Source organism: Schistocerca americana, chromosome 6 (genome assembly GCF_021461395.2).
Source record: "Schistocerca americana isolate TAMUIC-IGC-003095 chromosome 6, iqSchAmer2.1, whole genome shotgun sequence".
Lineage (NCBI taxonomy): Eukaryota > Metazoa > Arthropoda > Insecta > Orthoptera > Acrididae > Schistocerca > Schistocerca americana.
This window is the reverse complement of record NC_060124.1, coordinates 56,685,197-56,708,155: the sequence shown is the minus strand read 5'-3', so window position 1 is coordinate 56,708,155 and position 22,959 is coordinate 56,685,197. Positions and strand designations below refer to the sequence as shown.

The following is a 22,959-nucleotide window of genomic DNA, read 5'->3' as shown; positions in this document are numbered from 1 at the left end:
TGCTTCCCCCTACTTATACCTCCCGAGGAGATCACGAGGCTCTGAGCACTGGTTCTGAGCACTATGGGACTTAACATCTTAGGTCATCAGTCCCCTAGAACTTAGAACTAATTAAACCTAACTAACCTAAGGACATCACACACATCCATGCCCGAAGCAGGATTCGAACCTGCGACCGTAGCGGTCGCGCAGTTCCGGACTGAGCGCCTAGAACCGCGAGGCCACCGCGGCCGGCGAGGAGATCACGAATGTAAAATTAGAGAGATTAGAGCGCGCACGGAGGCTTTCAGACAGTCGTTCTTCCCGCGAACCATACGCGACTGGAACAGGAAAGGGAGGTAATGACAGTGGCACGTAAAGTGCCCTCCGCCACACACCCTTGGGTGGCTTGCGGAGTATAAATGTAGATGTAGATGTAGATGTAGAAAAAGCCAATATAAGCGAAAACTGGTTTCTTCAACAATAACCGCCATTTCTGATCTGTGTGTGTGTGTGTCAGAATCAGATACACGTAAGTATCCTGGCAGGTCGACAAAGAGGACACGCCCGTGGTGACGGCAACGCCAGGAAAAGAAATGTTATGGCAGCGGCAGCGGCTGCCTGGGTCAGTTGCTTCCTGAGGGGCTGTAGGAGGGAAGGGTGGAGTGGGATGCGACTCCGCCCCGAGCGCGCGTGCACCCATTGTTTTCTCATCAGCGTCCGGAAATGGAAGGAGCTGGCACGCTGGCGCCCTAGCCCCGCGAGACCAGATTGTATTTCTTTCGCGGCGGCCGGCACGGGGGCTGTGGGGGTGGCGGCCGCAGCCTCGGCCCCAGCGGCCACCCCCGCGTCAGATTTCAGAATTATCGCGGCTGCCCCGCTAGCCTCCACCCACACGAGCCGTCATCCTGTTACACCAGCAGCCGCACGCGGGCGGAGCTGCCGACGCGTCGCTTCTCCCGAGCATTCTTTTTGTAAAACTGCCAAAGAATTCCTCTGCAAGAGCACGTTACAACTTCGTTGCTGAGCCGGGGGTGGCGGTTTCGGCTTTGGTCCACACATGCGTATGAAATTTGTAAATGCGATTGACGCGATGAGAGGAATGAGTATTCATTGACGCAGTTAACAGTGAGCATGTGAGAAGCTCACTTTTAAAAACAGTGGTTAGTTGTCCTGGTAAACAGGATTGGTAATTAACCATTTAGCAGTTCAGGTAATATTGTCAGGATGGTGTAGCAGCTGCCTGTTCGAGAGCAAAAGAATAATCAGACTTCGTGACATTAATTGTATGGATAACTTATGTATAATACCTCTAGCTTGTGATACAGTAAAACAAAAACATAAACTCAATGACATGATATTTATCAAGACAAAAGAAAACTTGCTGTTAGAAGTAAATTGGTGCTGGAGAGCACATCGCACTATCCACAAGAAGCATGCAAAACAGAATGTATTACACACACACACACACAGCCGCCCGCTGTGGCCGAGCGTTCATGGCGCTTCAGTCCAGAACGGCGCTGCTGCTACGGTTGCAGGTTCGAATCCTGGTTCGGGCATGGATGTGTGTGATAGGTTGGTTAGGTTTAAGTAGTTCCAAGTCTATGGGACTGATGACCTCAGATATTAACTCCCATAGTGCTTAGAGCCATTTTTGAACTCACACACAAGAATAAAATGGTTCAAATGGCTCTGAGCACTATGGAACTTAACACCTGAGGTCATCAATCCCCTAGAACTTAGAACTACTTAAACCTAACTAACCTAAGGACATCACACACATCCATACCCAAGGCAGGATTCGAACCTGCGACCGTAGCAGCAGCGCGGTTCCAGACTGAAGCGCCTGGAACCGCTCAGTCACAGCGGCCTGCAACACACAAGAATAATGGATCCTATAAATGGCACAACTGAGCTAAGGCCACGTGGTTCAGTGTACAAAGGAAGTGACATAAATTCATTTAATTAAATCGGGGCCTATTATGAATTTAATAATCTACACACTCCTTTGATATTATAAACAAGGCTGGTTTTACAAAGTGAACCATATGGTTCACAGCACAAAGAAATTGGCATCAGTTCACTTAATTAAATCGGTGTCTATAAGAACTCAATAAGCGACACACTCCAGCGATGTTTAAACAATGAATGAAAGCAGTCTGGAAGATTTACTGTTATTGCAGTGGGAATAGGGTGATCTATAGCTGCGTGGTTCACTGCGCACAGATAGTGGCATCAGTTCACTTAATTAAATCGTAGTCTATAAGAAATAAAAAGCGTCATATTTTATCGATGTTTTAGCAATGGGAATAGGATGCCCTGTAGCTATGTGGTTCACTGCACAAAGACAGTGTCATCATTTCACTTAATTAAAACGGAATTTCTATGAAATCAATTATTAAAACATTTCTGCAATAGCCGGCCGCTGTGGCCGAGCGGTTCTAGGCGCTTGAGTCCGGAACGGCGCTGCTGTTACGGTCGCAGATTCTAAGGCCGTGGATGTGTGTGGTGTCCTTATGTTAGTTAGGTTTAAGTAGTTCTAAGTCTAGGGGACTGATAACCTCAGATGTTAAGTCCCATAGTGCTTAGAGCCATTTGAACCATTTCTGCGATATTATAAACAGTTAAAGACCATTCAGCTATCCGTTGTACATAGAGAAGACACACTAGCTCCTCACATCGGACTGGAGTATACCTGGGCAGTCTAACTGCGTTTTCGTCAACCACCAGCACCGTCAAAGAAGAAGTGTTCTTAGACCATTCCATTGACGATACGTCTGTCTGTCTTCCCCCCTTCCCCAACTGTTCCCGCCACGCGTTACCTTATTATTTCCACCTTTGGCGGAAAAGAGGTTTCGACAGGTTCGAAACATTCTCTGGTCAAAGACTTGTCGCATGCAAACACAGACTCAAAGATACCATGCACAGTTCCATTTGGAAGTTGACGGGATTATTCCAAGTCGCTAAAAGAGGAACTCATGTACGAGGACACTGTTACGAGATTGCTATTACAAAAGGAACAGGGAACTTCAAGCGTACTAAATGTTAGTCTTTTCTACAACTACATGTATCTCACTTTCCTTTTAGGGTCTGGGACAGCTTATGCGGCTCGAGTTACGTAACCTGTTGTAGATGCGTTTCGAGCTGTTACTTGAGAATGACACAATAACCGGAACTGCGATCCTCAATAAATACATAAATTTAATAACAGACCAGACGAAAAATGTTGTCATTTCTAAAGTAGATAATATGGCAATAGCCTTATGCATTGATCTGAAGTGGAGCGAACGTGTAAAATCTGTTCTATAGTAGGGAAGAGAAGAGGGATGTTTAACGCGGCCGCATGGAGAAATACAGGGTGATTCAAAAAGAATACCACAACTTTAAAAATAACATAATAAGAAACATAATATAACCTTCTGTTATACATCATTACAAAGAGTACTTAAAAAGGTTTTTTTTCACTCAAAAACAAGATCAGAGATGTTCAATATGACCCCCTCCAGACACTCGAGCAATATCAACCCGATACTCCAACTGGTTCCACACTCTCTGTAGCATATCAGGCGTAACAGTTTGGATAGCTGCTGTTATTTCTCGTTTCATATCATCAATGGTGGCTGGGAGAGGTGGCCGGAACACCATATCCTTAACATACCCCCATAAGAAAAAATGCTTGCTGGATGCGTGCTACATTTTCATCACTAGTTCTCGGCCGTCCAGAACTTTTCCCTTTGCACAAACACCCATTCTCTGTAAACTGTTTATACGAACGTTTAATACACCACCTATCAGGAGGTTTAACACCATACTTCGTTCGAAATCCACGCTGAACAACTGTCGTCGATTCACTTCTGCCGTACTCAATAACACAAAAAGCTTTCTGTTGAGCGGTCGCCATCTTAGCATCAACTGACGCTGACGCCTAGTCAACAGCGCCTCAAGCGAACAAATGTACAACTAAATGAAACTTTATAGCTCCCTTAATTCGCCGACAGATAGTGCTTAGCTCTGCCTTTTGTCGTTGCAGAGTTTTAAATTCCTAAAGTTGTGGTATTCTTTTTGAATCACCCTGTATTGTGCGCACTCCGGCAGTGCTAGAGAATTTGGAATCACCACGAAGTCGGCATGAAGTCAAGAAATCGAAGCAATCGAGAGACGACCTGCCTGGATTGTAATCTACCTTGTTAGTAAACTTAACAAGGCTGAGAGAAGTCAATAGTCTATAGCAGGCTTAAAGATGGGAATCTGGGATTAGTAACAGCAGTTATCTTGGGGATAACCTTAAGCAGTTATAACGAAGTGGAACGAACGTGTCAAGTCTGTACTAGAAATGGAGAAACTGGAAAAGGCCGTTAGCCGCATCTACTGTGTATACGAGGGGAATTCAGAATGTAAGTTACACGATATTATGGCAGGTCAAGCAACTTTTCTTGTACGCTGCACAACTCTTGAAAATGACACAGATACATGGCACTATTTTACAAAGTAGTCACCAAGACTCGGTAAACAGCGGTCGGTACGTTCTACCAATCACTCAGTTTGTCGATGACAGAAATCCACCCTTTGGTCACGGAGCCATTCGACGATTGCTAGTTGAACGTCCTCATCGCTGAAAGATCTGTTTACCTCCAGATGTTGTTTCAGCTTGCGGAAAAAGAGTGCTTGGACATTGCCATATGCGATCGATGTCGATATGACATACCTTCCGAATCAGCAACAGCCACGTCTGCGCAGCCTTAGTCAAATTGTTGGCGTCATTTCACTATGGCTGGACCCGACATGGCATTTGATCCATTATTTTATGGTGAATCTTTTGAGCAGTTTAGACTTCCTGCTCACGAGAATCGTACTGCTCCGCCAACTTCAACTGTAAAGACGTTTCCAGTTGCCGTGGTATTTCAGTCGCCGCTGTGATGCACCTGTTATCCATACTGCAGCAGAACTGTCTCTGTAGAAATACCAGAACATGTGCAACTCTTGTTGCGCAATGATCTTAGCGTGGGGCACCATGTGAAACCTGTAGTGTCACCGCCAGACACCACACTTGCTAGGTGGTAGCCTTTAAATCGGCCGCGGTCCGGTAGTATACGTCGGACCCGCGTGTCGCCACTGTCAGTGATTGCAGACCGAGCGCCGCCACACGGCATGTCTAGAGAGACTTCCTAGCACTCGCCCCAGTTGTACAGCCGACTTTGCTAGCGATGGTTCACTGACAAATTACGCTTTCATTTGCCGAGACGATAGTTAGCATAGCCTTCAGCTACGTCATTTGCTACGACCTAGCAAGGCGCCATTATCATTTGCTATTTATCTTGTGATGCATGTACCGTCAGACCGATGTTTACCAATTATGGATCAAAGTTAAGTATTTCAGAAGCTACGTACCTTTTTTGCTAGTCTCTATTCCTTTAACTGTTCCAGACCTCACGCCAGCCTGCGTGAGCTTAAACGTGTGCCTTTCGGCTTCCTCAGAGTGGCTTGGTTGTCTTGCCAAGTCATAACAAAACCTACCTTCTTGAGCCCCTGCGTGGGATACCACATAGATGGATATCGCCCATACCCTTGCACTGGTCGAGATTTTGGAATCATCACCAAATCGGCCTACAGTTAAAGATATCGAAGGAACTGAGCTGACACTAACTCCGAAACTTTCACCTGCTCAGTACCCAAGCTGCGCAGCCAACAGCAGTACTTTGATATCCTTCTGGTCAGTCCCTGCAACATGTCGATAAGCCACATTGTAGGAGTGTAGCTATTTTATACAAAAGAGTATCGTAAAATTTTATTATAATTAAAAAAAATGATATATTTGAAGCGTGACGAAGGGTGGCGTAAAAGAGAGAAAGTACACAATAACGAGTTTCAATTGCAACTTCCTTTATTGAAAAGACACTTTTCAGCTTAGTACGAAACACACTTTCGTAAGTGCAATCTGTTCATCTCACCATTTTGTCATTGCTCCTTTTTTTCTTGTCTTTCTTCGAGTTTTGTAACAGAATCTGAGCCGACACTATTTCTTGGAATGTAAAATGGTATGTACTCTTCTTATGTTACGCACAAATATGCAAGATTTCAGGTAAGGCCGATTCAAACAGAAAACGAAAATGAAAACTCATGTGCAAATTTGTCGTTCTCCAAAATGTAGAAGACCAAATGTATGTACGCGCTCTCCCCCCCCCCCCCCCCTCCCCCAAAGGGCAAGTCGCGGAGTTTGGGTAGGGGTATTCGTGAATCCTTCGTCGTCCTTCTCTGAGTTGCAGAGTGTTTTATGTCTCCCCTTGAGGGACGCCCAGTGAAGATTGTAATCTGCCTTGTCATCAAGCGTGACAGCGTTAGGAAGTTGCTGAGGGAAGTTAAATGGGAAGCAGGAAGGTGTTTTGAAATGTTTCGGCCCGGGCCCCGCGCTACCTGCGGAGGCCCAGCCGCTTTCACGCCTCATTAGCGACCCAGCCTGAGACACCCCACACCAGCTAAACACCTGCCTCTCTCGTTGCGCAACCCACAACACCAGGCTCCACGCTTCACTCTGTTCTGACCTTTGTTTCCAATAAGACTCGACACTTTCGTGCTGGGGCTAAGTTTGATTTACCACTCGCTGTGTGGCACCGATACTGTGGATAGTGTAACCTCCACCTCCTGTGGTCTTTCATCGAATCTGACGTAATACTCTGGTAATGTTACTGCATGCTGTCAAAAAGAACGCTTCCAGACCTCGCTTATTTTCACTGTTCAATGTCGTAACGGTCTACAAGTGTGTGGTAATTATCAGGGAACTGTCTCTCAGGTTTTCTCGGCGTGATTGGTCCCGTAACTCACAAGGCGTTGTCTCCCAGTCCGCGCGAAGATTCTCTAATTCACCCTTCGAGCTTAGTTCTGATGGAATCCTTCAATACCCCCTCTAACCTTCGTAAATTGCCAACCTTCCAATGTTTTATTGTCGGTTGCATTATCGCCGTTTTTGTTTGTTGTTGACACGTGCTGTTTACACTTGTTGGGTCTCCTAGATCGCGTCTCGTGAACTACGAACTTTTTTTCTTCAGTATAGTATAAAATGTGTTCCCAGATAAGTGTTCAAAAAAATGGCTCTGAGCACTATGCGACTTAACTTCTGAGGTCATCAGTCTCCTAGAACTTAGAACTAATTAAACGTAACTTACCTAAGGACATCACACACATCCATGCCCGAGGCAGGATTCGAACTTGCGACCATAGCGGTCGCTCGGCTCCAGACTGTAGCGCCTAGAACCGCACGGCCACTCCAGCCGGCAGATAAGTGTCAGTGTTAACCATCCTAAGCGTGACAAAATTCATAGTCGATTGATGGAGTAAGATGTCAGTGATATAGATCAAGAAATATACGAAAAAGACGACGATTTTACAATAGCCAGTGATCGCAGTTCTGCTAGCGGAGGATCATTCAAATGGTTCAAATGGCTCTGAGCACTATGGGACTCAACATCTTAGGTCATAAGTCCCCTAGAACTTAGAACTACTTAAACCTAACTAACCTAAGGACATCACACACACCCATGCCCGAGGCAGGATTCGAACCTGCGACCGTAGCAGTCCCGCGGTTCCGGACTGCAGCGCCAGAACCGCTAGATCACCGCGGCCGGCGGAGGATCATTCAGAGAAAGAACTTCAGGACAATTGTGATAGGGACGTTCCTGTTTCTCCACTGATGTATTTAATGTGTTAGTTAAAATCAGATGTGTTCTGACACAAATGGTTGCCCCTGCATCTCGCTATTGGGACTGTGTTTTAAAAGAATCCATAGAGATTCGTTTATCTGACAATCTTATTAATAGAGACAAGGGTTATCTTTTAAGTAAGACTCGGGACCCGGTGTTATCTGACATTAAAAAACAACGGTCTGTGTTTCAATCGTCGGAATAAAAATTTTTAAAATTTCTTTTATTTTTGACAGCGATATCTCGATTTCGCCTCTTTCCACCACTGGCGGCGCGGCATGCTTACTGCACTAAAGGGCAGCTACGGCACCTTCTCGCGCACGCGTTGTGGGTCTTCTGCGGCCTATAAGGGGACGCCGCTTGCGCTGGGAAGTCAGTTCCGGCGAGATTGTGCACCAGCGCTCTCACCTGAAGATGGCGGCCAGCTGGACCGCGGAAATATTGTGTCATGAAGACGTTATGATCCGGCTGCATACCCGAGAAGAATATTATCAATTATTAACCCGGGAAAGCCTTCGTAGTCACATCAGAATGATTATAGTTTGAAGTCGACAACATCACTATTAGATGATGAATACCAATTCAGCTATGAGTACATAGACGACTGGTGAGGGTGAAAATCGCACCCTTCTCTTGAATAAGTATAAAGAATCAGTACAAGAAGTTCACAGTGTTCTCTAACTATTTCGACTAAGCTTTTCACGTTTCTGCACTCCGGCCGGGGTGGCCGAGCTATTCTAGGCGCTACAGTCTGGAACCGCGCGACCGCTACGGTCGCAGGTTCGAATCCTTCCTCGGGCATGGATGCGTGTGATGTCCTTAGGTTAGTTAGGTTTAACTAGTTCTAAGTTCTAGGGGACTGATGACCTCAGAAGTTAAGTCCCATAGTGCTCAGAGCCATTTGAACCATTTTTTTTGTTTTTGTTTTTTTGTTTCTGCGCTGGCACGTAATGAACAGCTACAACTATAACCTGCAAACCACTTTACTGTGTATGGTGGAGGGTACTTTTGGTACCACTATCATTTCCTCTCTTCCCTGATTCATTCCCGAAAGGCTCGTGTTTCCCGATTCTTCTTGGAACGTACGCTCTCGGAATTTCAAATGAAAATATCACTCTGCAATATTGTAGCGCTAATTAAACGACCCGGAGACGAAACGGCCCAGTCTCTGTCTCTTCAATTAAGCCAGCTTATCAAGGGTCTCAGGCTGATGCGCAAATTCAGGAATCGGCCTTATGTTTTGTAAGCCACTTCCTTCACAGATTATTCCAATTAATTCAGCCTGGTTTCTTCTTTTCCTTCAATTTGTTACGATGGACGTTTAGTAAGTAATGCAACACATTTTTCTCTGAAAGCTGGCTGGTTTTGTTCACGATTCTAATACAGCATATTATTGCCCACTCGTTTTGGCTACAAACCCCTATTTTTCAACATAATCTCCTTATACCATCTTGGGCCTGGGAAGGCCTCTATGCCCGCATCGTACCACTCTGCTGGTCGACATCGGAGCCATCGTCTTGCTTGCATCAATAACCTCCCCATTAGCCACGTACTGCTTCCCGCGGAGTGCATCCTTCGTGGGGGCAAACAGATGGAAGTCGGAATGTGCGAGATCCTGCATGTAGAGTGGATGAGGCGGAACAGCCCAGCAAAGTTTTGTGAACTCGTCTCAGGTACGCAGACCTTGCGCTATCACTGGGAATGAGAAGTTTGTTCGTGATTTGTCGATCACCTCGAGTAAGAGTGTCCGCACGTATCACAGCTGTGTGCGGCCGGCCGGCACGCGGGAGTCGGACGGGTTTGCGCGACCTTGCCGCGATTATGACAGGTGTCTCGCCCAACGACTCAGCGTGCTTTTGTTCACTGTCAGGTCTCCGTAGACACTCTGCAAGCGACTCTGAATATTTGCGAAGCTTTAGTTTTCTGCCAAAAGAAACTCAATGACAACTGTCTGCTTGGAACGCACCTCCGCTGCAGACATCATTTTGAAGACTACGTATAACACCGCCGCCTATTGGAAGATCATGAGACTATAGGGTCTGAAGCGGGATTGTACTACGATGTCCCACCGGCAATTCCGTATTACTTATTGAACGCCACTCAAACATGTGGTGTTGTGCTGTTATAGCCTGTACGTAAGTAACGCGTCCCCTAAGAGACTACATACAAACTGCACCCAGGCCGTCGTCTCTATTTGATTTCGAACATCTAAAAATTTATAATTTTAGCGAAAAAAAGGCATTAGAGGCTCGGGAAATATCTGGATCCAGCTACCTAGAAACAGGGAAGAGAAATGGGGCGGGGGAGGGCAAGAAACAAAGAAATTTTAGTTTTACTGAAAATGTTCAAATGTGTGTGAAATCTTATGGAACTTAACTGCGAAGGTCATCAGTCCCTAAGATTACGCACTACTTAACCTAAATTATTCTAAGGACAAGCACACACACCCATACCCGAGGGAGGACTCGAACCTCCGTCGGGACCAGCCGAGTTTTACTGAATAAATAGCCTTGTCTTGCAGGCCTATATAACAGTGTGGAAGTATGTGGACTCTGTAATAACTAACATGAAAATTAAATTGAAGGATTTTTGAGACGAATGATCTACGGCACGGAAACTGTCGCAATTTCTTATGAATAACTCTGGTGTAAACGTCTGGCAAATATTACAACAGTTATCGGTTGCCCGTTCTGCTTTGAATAACGCGGATACAAGGCAGCAGCTGCAGACATAGATGCGGTAGCCCCGTGTGTGTCTAGCCAGGCCGACACAGCTGACGTTGCCAGCGCAGAGCCTCGGGGCCCCACTATTCTCCGATAGGATCTGCTTTATCTTGTTGACGCCCGGGCCGGAGCTTCCAAAGTAACGCCAGACATCCGCCTAGCCCGGAGGCTGAACTTCGCGGTACAAAAATACCCCCTCCCGACACCTTGGCTGATAACGTCTCTAGGCGTAGCGCTGTTATTGGAAAAAAATCGGGTAAGACAGCCTAAGGCTGCTTCACGTTTTCTAGTTGCTTAATTTCCATTTCCGCTTGTAGGAAACTTACAACCAAGTTGAAGTGAAGAAGAAATACGCTTATAATTCAATAATTTGCAAAATAGATGTATTTAAACCAAATTGCCAGCTAACGTCTGTTCTTAGGATTGGTGTGAATATGAAGAGCATAAAGCATGCTTTCTACCGCTGTGCAACTCTGGCGCATTTTGGGAGAATTTTCGCCTCTAAAATTTATATGATTCGATGAATAACTACTACTTTTGAAATCTATCAGTCCTCATTGCGAGGGTAGCATTTCGCGAAATACAGACGTGCCGAAATATACATACGTATCATTTAGCTGTGTAGCAGTTAGACCAAAAATTAGTTTTCCGTGCCTATCGAGGTCCCGTTTTTCTTTAATTAGCGACAACATAATTTCGTCTTGCTACTGTCGAAGCTCGCTATTCGCAGATGGCTGTTGGAATAATTGCACTATACACTATCCCTAATATTTAATATACTAAAAAGTATGCATAGAGATGGACTCCGCAAATTTTCTGGTTAATGTGAGAACATACTTTCTTACAATCACGCTGAGAAAACCTCAGAAATTGTTTAATGAATTGTTATGTGTATCAAAGGAGAAAGGAAAGAATATTACTCTTTACCTTACATTTCAAAGAACTATTCCAGAACTTGCCTTAAGCGATTTACAGAAACAACTGAAGATAATCCAGACAGGAATTGAACCACCGTCCAGTATCTTAACCACAGTGCCAACTCGCTCGCGCGTTGAATACAGTGTGAACCAGAACTCCGGCGATAAAATTTCAGAGGTTGTTCAGGGGTACTTTTATTAGTATTTCGGTATAAGAGACCTGTGGTTACAGGGTAGTAATGTAATTGTGGTTTGTTTGGTTTGTTACCGTAATTATTTTTGCTTCCGTGAAAAAATGTTCACTACAGTGCAAAAGCCTGTAATATGCAATTACCAAAATGTACTAGCACGAAAGGATCCGGTTATTCGCGGACGCCCATGTGCATATGCAAATTTATTTTGATGTGATTTTCGTCGCTGCGGGAACATCTGAGCATAGCGTCGCCGTGCCGCTTTTCCATTGCATTTTCTTTGAGCTCGTAAAAGAAATGCATATCGGTCGATTCTTCATCAGTAAACCTACCCATACTGCTGTGTACCACTAATAGTGTACAACTAACACAGCCTGAAAAATAAACCAGAGAGAGGACCGAGCAGTATTGAACGCAAGCTTGAGGGCCAGGAATAAAGTAGGCTGTGCTGTTGACAACAGGAAGTACCTTGAGTTTGTTTCCATACGAGACACACAGCGCACACCGTCATCTGCACATTTGTGCATTGTTTTCAGTACAGTACAGACACAAAACTAACTGGGACAACAAACGACACGAAACGCAATAACTCTGCAACGAGCCGCCAGAGACCGTGGATGCCTTATACCAAAATACTTGTTAAATACTTTACAATAAATGTGACGTTAAACTTTGTTATTTCGGTTGAATCCGGCTTCGCATTGCCGATTTAACCGATTTTTTTTAAATTTTACGTATTCGCAGAATGATTGCCATGTGGTATATTATCGCAAGAAGTTTCTTGGAAAAAAGTGCCATAGTTTAGAAAGAAGGGCACGATCAGAAGTTAATAGAAAGTTTGGTTGTACATTTTTCACTGCCCGCCAGCTCTTTGTTTTTTTTATTTTTTGCTATTTTATCAAGACGTGCAATCTTCAATCTCTATGGTAGGTCGTTCAACGCACAAGTGGCCCTATGTTATAGTACACTGTTTTTGGAATTATTATATAAAGTCATTTATAGCAAAATAAGATACTTTAACATAATGTCTAGGATACCATGAAAATGGTTTAAACTGATCCCCAACTAAGTAGAAGAACTTTTTTTTTATTTTTTGTAAGTTCTATGGGACCAAACTGCTGAGGTCATCGGTCCCTAGGCTTACACACTACTTAATCTAACTTAAACTAACTTATGCAACGCACAACACATACACCCATGCCCAAGGGAGGACTCGTACATCCGACGGGGAGAGCCGCGCAAACCGTGGCAATGCGCCCTAGACCGCACGGCTACCCCGCACGGCTAGAAGAATCTGTGCCCTATCTGTTTACTAGAATTTTTTATCTATTCAACTCACTTTCAAGGTTTCACGGCTATGTCTGGAAGAATTCGAGTGACGCCAGTCCCTTTTTCTGCATCCTAGCCTAAGAAGCTACACTACATCTTATCTCCAGAACGAATTTTTGGTCTACAGCGGCGTGTGCGGTAATTTGAAACATTCTGGCAGATTAAAACTTTGTGCCGGACAGGGACTGGAACCTGGGACCTTTACTTTTCGTGGGCCGGTGCTGTATTCACTAAGCTATCCAAGCTCAAGTCACAACCTGTATTCGCAACTGAGGTACTTTGGAAGTAAAACTGCGAGGGCGGGTCGTGACTCGAGTTTGGATAGCTTGGTCGGTTGAGCACTTGTCCGCGAAAAGCAAACGTCCCTTGTTCGATTCCCGGTCCGGCACCCACAGTTTTATTCTGCCAGGAAGTTTGCATCTAATCTGCTTGATACCGTACGTATATTACGTCTCTCAGAAGTATTCGTGTTTTGAAAAATGGTTCAAATGACTCTGAGCACTGTGGGACTTAACTTCTGAGGACATCAGTCCCTTGAACTTAGAACTACTTAAACCTAACTAACCTAAGAACATCACACACATCCATGCCCGAGGCAGGATTCGAACCTGCGACCGTAGCGGTCGCGTGGTTCCAGACTGTAGCGCCTAGAACCGCTCGGCCACCCTGTCCGTCATTTATGCCTTCATAAGCCAGTGAGTTTACGAGCATTACCCAAGTAACAATATTAACTGCCCCTCAATATACTATCGTTTGACGAAAACCTCGTCTCCATATATCGAGTCGAGAAAAAAAGGGAGGGGGCTCATGACCTCAGCTGTTAAGTCCCATAGTGCTCAGAGCCAGCCAAAAAAAGGGATGTTACTTGTTGCGGAAGTCGCTCTCTAGATACAGTTGTACCTGATGTTTGTAAGGTGGCACTGCTGATTGTCACTGTGTAACAAGTGCGAGCAGAAAGTGCGCGGCGTCCTAAGACGAGAGAGAACGAACCGGCTGGGTTCGGCGCGGCGCGGCGCGACGGCCTTGCGGAGCCGCTGGGCGAGAGATCAGCTGGCGTTCCAGTTGGGAAGCCGTCAGGTGGGAACTCCGCCCGCCTTCTGGTTTTTGCACCGCTGTCTCCTTGGCCCACAAGCCGCGTCCGGCCGGACCACCGACCAGCTCTGGACCCGTCCACCTCTGCGGCCGAGCTTGCCGCTGCCACAGTACACGACGCGGACCAAATAACATACGATATACAGCGTCAAATAATATTTTCTTCTCTCCGTATCGTTTCTACCATTACAACAAACATAATGATACGAAGTGTGTCTCGAAAAGATTTATCCGATCACAAAACAATTCAGATGTTTCACGATGACAAACATCAAGTATTCAAATTTGACCTGGATTTCGCAACCTCCTCCTTACAAATAGTTTTGCACAAAGGCGCCATCTGTTACATCATGCCTCCCCATAAATGAGATGTATGTCAAGGAACTCTGCTAGCGTGTAATCAACCATTAAGAACCTGTAAACATCATAGAAACATTCATATAAACACAACATAATGTAAAGAAAAACGTCGCAGCTGTTTATCCATGGATGTGGACACTGCTACCAGTAATGAATACTTACCGTAGCTAGCAGTAAGATGTAACAGTGCTACAAGTCATATTCCAGTGACTACGAGTTGTCCACGAAGCAGTTCAAATGGCTCTGAGCACTATGGGACTTAACACCTGAGGTCATCAGTCCCCTAGAATTTAGAACTACTTAAACCTAACTAACCTAAGGACATCACACACATCCGTGCCCGAGCACGAAGCAGTCAAGACAACTGTAAACATTAACTCGTTTACATCCCCACCCAAAACCTCCAGCCTCAAGGAAGGGCGGCCGGTGTGGCCGTGCGGTCTAGGCGCTTCAGTCTGGAACCGCGTGACCGCTCCGGTCGCAGTTTCGAATCCTGCCTCGGGCATGGATGTGTGTGATGTCCTTAGGTTAGTTAGGTTTAAGTAGTTCTAAGTTCTAGGGGACTGATGACCACAGATGTTAAGTCCCATAGTGCTCCGAGCCATTTGAACCATTTGAACCTCAAGGAAGGTAGTACTTCGGATATATTACACCCTGAAAAAAATAGTGTTATAACATTCATCCCATTCCATCGGTGGCTGATTGATAAGCAACCGTTTTTAATGATTATCTTAAAAATAAAACAGTCACGTTTGTAACTGTGGCCGGCCTTTGTGGCCGAGCGGTTCTAGGCGCTGCAGTCTGGAACCGCGCGACTGCTACGGTCGCAGGTTCGAATCCTGCCTCGGGCATGGATGTGTGTGATGTCCTTAGTTTAGTCACGTTTAAGTAGTTCTAAGTTCTAGGGGACTGATGACCTCACATGTTGAGACCCATAGTGCTCAGAGCCATTTGAACCATTTTGCAACTGTGACTTTTATTTTTAAATTAGTCACGGGCGATTAGTGAGTCGGAACATGGACTAGTCATTAGACGTCATCTAAGTAACAGATCCTACCCAAGCCGACGGCTTATGATGTGACAGTGAAGTGGAAACGCCGGCCGCTGTGGCAGAGCGGTTTTAGGCGCATCAGTCCGGAACCACGCGGCTGCTACGTTCGTAGGTTCGAATCCTGCCTCGGGCATGGATGTGTGTGATGTCCTTAGGTTAGTTAGGTTTAAGTAGTTCTACGTCAAGGGGACTGATGACCTCAGATGTTAAGTCCCATAGTGCTCAGAGCCATTTGAACCATTTGAATTTGAAGTGGAAACGCGAAAGAACAACAGCTAAACCAAGACCTGGCAGATACATGGTATCGGCGCAACAGATAATCATGAGTTCCAAAGTACCACCAGCAGTATTGGCATAATGTGTGCATAGGAAGTTAAAAAGAATGAGGCATAATGGTCGAGCGCTCCTCATAAGCCACACATTTCGGTACGCAGTGCCACTGGACAGAAAATTACTGGAAACGAGTTATATGGAGTGATGAAATACGCTATACTCTGCGGCAATCGATTGAGCGGATATGGGTTTGGCGAATGCATAGACAGCCGGCCGCGGTGGCCTAGCAGTTCTAGGCGCTTCAGTCCGGAACCCCACGGCTGCTACGGTCGCAGGTTCGAATTCCGCCTCGGGCATGGATTTGTGTGATGTCGTTAGGTTAGTTAGGTTTAAGTAGTTCTAAGTCTAGGAGACTGAGGACCTCAGATGTTAAGTCCCATAGTGGTTAGAGTCATTTGAACCATTTTTGAATGCCTAAACAACTTTTCGCGCCATCATGTGTAGTGCCAACTGTAAAGTACAGAGGAAGTAGTGTTACCATTTTGGGGGGTGAGGGGAGCGTCGTGGTTGGGGTGTGATACCTTTATAGCGCTTAAGGAAACGCTAAATGCGGAATGATATGAAGACATTTTACAGCATTGTGTGCTGCGTTGCATGTTCGGATACTTTTGATCTGATACTGTATTTTCAGTGTATAACGAAAATCACACTGAGGTGATAGACGGATGGCGATAGCATTGCGCTCGCAAGGTATAAAAGGGCAATGTATTGGCGGAGCTGTCATTTGTACTCAGGTGCTTCTTGTGAAAAGGTTTTCGACGTAGTTGCGGCCGCACAACGGGAATTACCTGATTTTGAACGCGGAATAGTAGTTGGAGCTAGACACATGGGACATCCCATTCCTGAAAAATTGGGGCATTCAAAGTTCCGAGGTCAACAGTGTCAAGACTGTGCCGAGAATACCAAATTTCAGCTGTTGCCTCTCCTAACGGACAACGCGAAAGAACGCAGTGGCCAACAGTCTCCACTTAACGACCGAGAGCAGCGGCGTTTGCGTAGAGTTGTCAGTGCAAACCGACAAGCAACACTGCGCGAAATATCCACAGAAGTCAGTGTGGAATGTGCGACGAACGTATCCGTTTTGACAGTGCGGCGAAATTTTGCGTTAATGGGCTATGGCAGCAGACTTCTGACCCAAGTGCCTTTGATGACAGCACGACATTGCCTGCAACGCCTCTCCTGGAATCGTGACCATGTCGGGTGGACCGTAGGCGACTGGAAAACAGTGGTCTGGTCAGTTGGGAAGATCTGATGGTTGGGGTCGAGTGTGGCGCAGACCCCCCGAAGCCATGGACCCAGGTTGTGAACAAGCCCCCCTTATTGTTGACTGGAAATTGTTATGTTCGGGTACTTGGAGACCATTTGAGGTACTCAGGTAGGGAATTTTTATGAATGACAATGTGCCATATCACCAGGCCACAGTTGTTCGCCGTTGGTTTGAAGAACATTCTGGACAATTCGAGCGGAGATCGTCCGACGTGAATCCCATCGAATATTTATGGGACATAATCAAGAGGTCAGTTCGTGCACAAAATCCTGCACCGGCAACATTTTCGCAACTATGTATGGCAATTGACGCATTATGGCTCAATATTTCTGCAAGGACGGCGGGATGAGGTTCTCCTCACTCGCCTCCGCATCGGGCACGGTCCCTTAACGCACGTTTTTTTACTCCGGCGGGAGGATCCCCCAATCTGCAGTGCTTGTGGCGTCCAGATTACTGTCCGCCACATTTTACTTGACTGTCTTTTATTCTCTGGCCAGAGGGCGGTGGTTTCCTTGCCACCGGATTTGCCCTCTATTTTGCAAGACGACGCAACGACTGTGGTTTTGTGTCCTGTCCAATTTGTTGCCTCGGATTTTAGGGAGAGGATTTTAATGTGCTGCTGGGTGACAGGCTCACCCAGGTTTTAGGCACGAGGTCTGCCAGTCACGATTACCTACTTGTTTCACTTCGATTTCTGTTCTCTGTTTCTTGCGTTTCCTTTCCTTTTTTAGTGCGTTTCTTCTCCTGTTGTTTTGCCTCTGTATGTGAGGATTTGGAACTGCGTCAGATCTGTGTCTTTTAGCCGTTCTCCTTGTTCGCTGTTCGTCTTCGTCCCTTCACCGCATGTGTTCCTGTTTCTATGCGTTTGGGCGCTGATGACCACGCTGTTTAGCGCCCGAAAACCTCAAACCACACACCCACCCACCCACCCTCCCACACACACACACACACACACACACACATTTCTGCAAGGGACTCCAAGCGACTTGTTGAGGCCATGCTAAGTCGCTGCACTACACTGGGCAAAATGACGTCCGACACGATATTAAGAGGTATTACATGACTTTTGTCATGTCAGTGTATGACGAATATCGCGTTAACTGAACATCACTCACTAGTCGCCTAGAAGAGGGAACGTTTAAATAAGCTGTCTTTCCGTAAAGTTCAGTACACGACATGCCGCGACAATGCTGGCGGCGACAACTTGTGGGCGCGACCTTGGGCGCGGGTCAGCGCCAGCACGCCCTATTTATTCGGCCTTTTCGGTCCGACTGCGGCTGCGGCTGGCGCACATAAGCTTGGCAATTACAGCCACCTCTCGGCGCTCCCCCCGCGCAATCATAAATTGTCTCAGGCCGCGGACTCCCCTCCTAACTCTCCCACCCCCACCCACTCCCCTACACTCTCGCGGTCGCCGTTAAAGACGCGGAAAATTGATAGATGCAACAGGTGGGCCATCTCGCGGACTCGCGCGCCTGCCAGTCGACCTGAGCGTATCGATCTCCACACACACACACACACACACACACACACACACACACACACACACACAGAAGTATTCGTATCTGCATTGCTATTATGGTATTGTATATACTAGACGCATTTCCGACTGTGTCTCATTGAAAGAAACTGTGCCACGTTTCTAGTAATTCTATCGCTGTTGCATAACAGAATCACGGTGTTGCTACACCTCTTCCGTAGAGTAGTACACCCTTCCCTTTCATGTTTCTTTACTTGCATGTAACCTGGTCCCTAACGCTCGCCTGCATGTGGCGCTCGACTCGGAGGTAAGCCTGTTCGAATCCTTATGATGTGTGAAATTTTCGCTCCGAGTATTTAGCCGGCAAGGGGGTGAGAGATTGTGGCGTGAAGTTCCCGATCACCAGTCTCTGTGCCAATGTCCCCCATTAAAATCCAAACCTCTGCGCAGTATCTCACGAAGTGATGGCCTGTGACATTTTATATCATGACCAGTATGTTGTGTTAGGAAGTTAAACTCGGCGGCCCTCTTTCTGGTCTTTTTAATTATTTTTTAATTTTTTTTTTTAAGCCACCAGTCTTCTGACAGGCTTGATGCGACCCACCACTAATTCCTCTCCTGTGCTAACCTTGTCATCTCAGAGAAGAACTTGCAACCTACGTCTTCAGTTATTTGCTGGATGAATTCCAGTCTTCGTCTTCCTTTACAGTAATTACCCTCTACAGCTCCCTCTAGTACAAGGAAATTATTTCGTGATGTCTTAACAGATCTCCTACCATCGTCGCCCTTCTCGTCAACGTTTCCCACATATTCAAATGGCTCAAATAGCTCTGAGCACTATGGGACTTAACATCTGAGGTCATCAGTCCCCTAGAACTTAGAACTACTTAAACCTAACTAACCTAAGGACATCACACACATCCATGCCAGAGGCAGGATTCGAACCTGCGACCGTAGCGGTCGCGCGGCTCCAATCTGAAGCGCCTAGAACCGTTCGGCCACAGCAACCGGCCCACATATTCCTTTCCTCGCCGATTCTCCGGAGAACGTCTTCATTGCATACCTCATGAGTCCACTTATTTTTCAACATTCTTATGTAGCACCATACCTCAAATGCTCCGATTCTCTACTTTTCCGGTTTTCCCACAGTCCGTATTTTGCTACCATACAGTGCTGTCGTCCAAATGGACCTTTTTCAGAAATTTATTCCTCAAGTTAAGTCCTATATTTGATACCAGTTGACGTATTTTGACCACAAATGCCCTTTATGCCAGGGCTACTCCACTTTTAATATCCTCCTTGCTCCGTCCGTTCTGGGTTATTTTGCTCCCTAGATAGTAACAGAATTCCTTGGTGCTGTTCAAAAGCAGTAAGCCATGTGCCGGCACCGGCTTGCACCCTGTTCCTTCTCTCATCGTCATCTTGATCACAACACCAACAATAGACTATACACGAATTCGTTACACTCACCTATGCACAACAGATACACATACAACACAACTGTCACATTCTCGCAATGAAAGGGGCTAGTGTGCGCGGAGGAAGAACACTCTTTCTGACAGGCGGCATATCCGACCCAGTGGGATTCTCCAGCCAACAGTGCGCAAAGAGTTATGCTGCGTTCTCCCTACCAAAAAGGTCCTTAGTCCAGTCACAAATTTCACTTGATACGCCATATGATCGTAGTTTTGACTATAAGCGTAGCCATGGTACTGAGTCAAATGCTTTTCGGAAATCAAGAAATATGCATCTACCTGCCTGCCTTGGTCCAAAGCTTTCAGACTCATGTGAGAAAAGTGCAAGTTGGCTTCCACATGATCGATGTTTTCGGAATGCATGCTGTTTGGCATGGAGGAGGTTGTTCTGTTCGCGATACATCATTATGTTTCAGCTCATAATGTGTTCTAATATTCTACAACAAATCGATGTCAAGGATACTGGACGGTAGTTTTGTGGATCTCTTCTACTAACCTCCTTGTAGACGGGTGTGACTTGTGCTTTTTTTTTCAAGAACTGGTCACGATTTCTTATTATAGACATCTATGATAGGTTATAGTTAGAAGAGGAGCTAATTCATGCGCAAATTCAGCATAAAATATGATAGGGATTTCATCGGACCTTGAAACTTGGTTCCATTTTAACGATTTCAGCTGTTTCTCAGCACCTCCGACACCAGTACTTATTTTAGCCTGCCCGGTTAGCCGAGCAGTCTAACGTACGGCTTTCCGGAGTGGGAAAGAGCGCCTGGATCCCGGCACGAATCCGCCCGCAGGACTTGTGTGCGGTGAGCCGGCCAGTCTGTGGATGGTTTTTAGGCGGTTTTCCATCTGCCTCGGCGAATGCGGGCTGGTTCCCCTTATTCCGCCTCGACGATTGCTGTGCAAACAAGTTCTCCACGTACGGGTACACCACCAGTACTCTAGCATGCAAACATAGGGGTTACACTCGTCTCGTGTGAGGCGTTTCGTCGGGGGGATGCGGGGGGGGGGGGGGGTCCACCGGGAACCGAACCGCACAATAACCCTGGGTTCGTAGTGTGGCAGCGGAGGGGTGAAGTGGACTGCGGTAGTCGTCGTGGGGTTGTGGACCACTGCAGCTGCGGCAGAGACGGAGCCTCTCCGACGTTTCTAGGTCCCCGGTTAACATACATACATACAATACTGATTTTGCTCTTAACGTAACACCAAGTGCTTTCCTATGACTTTTTGCCAGTCAGTGTATATGGTAATATTAGAACTCCGATACAATATATCACAAAATATTGTTCCTCTAAGCCTAGATCAGTAAACTACTGTATTTTGTTTGTGATTGCATTAATTACTCACTATATCCACACTATTCTGACTGAAATTCTAAAACATTTGCTTCTATTCGCAGGACAACGTGTCGACACCGGAACCCGAGATGCCTGACGAGGAGCACTTTCAAGGTAAGTCGTTTTTCAGCACATCCAGTTTCTGGGGTTTCTGTAATTACGTTGCAGTTACACACTGCGCATTTGTCGCCGGTAACGGGATCAAAATGCTTAAGGGGGGGAAATCAAGTAGGTGGTGATATGAAAACAGAATCACTGTCGCTACTATGATTTTCTCGTAGTTTACAGTTACTACACATTCGCCGTTATTAAGAGGAACAGAAAGCTCACGGGGAGAAAATTAAGTAGGTGGTGGTATGCAAAACTACTAGTGTGATCTTCTGGTAAACAGATAGGCAATCATAAAAATAATTATTTAAGGTAGGAACAACTTCGAGAGCTGTAATGTATCCAGTGAGCGGTAGACATAAGCGACTTCCCCAATCACGTATGCAGAAACATGGTGACTAAATGAAACCAAGGGGGATGTTGCAGCAAGTATTCTTATGGGTTGGAGCTTGTGTTGGATGGAATCCATATTTCCAATTTTAAATGCGGAACAGAATACTGATGCAATGCTAAATTTTTCCACAAATAACAAATTAAGTCATTACAAACAGTAAGTGCAAACATACCCATAAAAGAACGCAACGTAGCATACAGGTTATAATTTGAAAGTTGCCATCCCTTGTACGTCACGAGAAAAGTGAACTTTCCGTGTACGGTATAAAGAAACGACACGTATGTTTTCAGGCTTACAAAAATGTTAAATAGCCAACCATACATAAGACAACATAAACACTCTGATTCGTGTCCCACCTGAAAAAAATTGTCTGAACTATTTGAAATAATTATGCACAAAATAAAACTCCCAGATAAGAACGATCTCAATCAGCCACAGTTTTTCCATCAATTTTATGAAGATGCTAGCTGACAAAACCGGCGTTTCTCGGGTATTCATTTTGCCAATTTTCTGTTAGAAACGAAAACACAACATGAACTATGTTTGTAGTGTAACATCCCGGACAGTTTCTGTTCGCTGACCGCAGCTGTTTCGCATGTGTACAACGTGATTTTGTAAACGTCTGTGTGGCAACACGTCTTCATAGCTCTATAGTAGGCGACGACGCTTCGCAGTTGAAACCCGTCAAAAGCATTTCCTTAAGTTGACTCGACAGCATGAGTGTTGGCAGTAAAGAGTAAATGTATTAAAACTTCATGCATGACGACGAATTTTTTTCACGCATCTCAGTGTTTATGACGTCATATCTCTTGAACTATTTGTCGTAGGGTGATATACAGGGTGATTCAAAAAGAATACCACAACTTTAGGAATTTAAAACTCTGCAACGACAAAAGGCAGAGCTAAGCACTATCTGTCGGTGAATTAAGGGAGCTATAAAGTGTCATTTAGTTGTACATTTGTTCGCTTGAGGCGCTGTTGACTAGGCGTCAGCGTCAGTTGATGCTAAGATGGCGACCGCTCAACAGAAAGCTTTTTGTGTTATTGAGTACGGCAGAAGTGAATCGACGACAGTTGTTCAGCGTGCATTTCGAACGAAGTATGGTGTTAAACCTCCTGATAGGTGGTGTATTAAACGTTGGTATAAACAGTTTACAGAGAATGGGTGTTTGTGCAAAGGGAAAAGTTCTGGACGGCCGAGAACGAGTGATGAAAATGTAGCGCGC

At 45.7% G+C, this 22,959-nt stretch overlaps 1 protein-coding gene across 3 annotated transcripts in view; it reads left to right on the top strand.

The window, feature by feature from the left end:
- The window catches only part of LOC124619638 (nucleolar protein 4-like), a 436,612-nt gene that overhangs the window by 239,330 nt on the left and 174,323 nt on the right, over positions 1 to 22,959 (top strand). For all 3 annotated transcript variants that reach the window (XM_047146155.1, XM_047146156.1, XM_047146154.1), the window contains exon 2: positions 21,294 to 21,345. In XM_047146155.1, the coding sequence (XP_047002111.1) occupies positions 21,294 to 21,345 (52 nt within the window). The remainder of the gene's footprint in view (positions 1 to 21,293; positions 21,346 to 22,959) is intronic.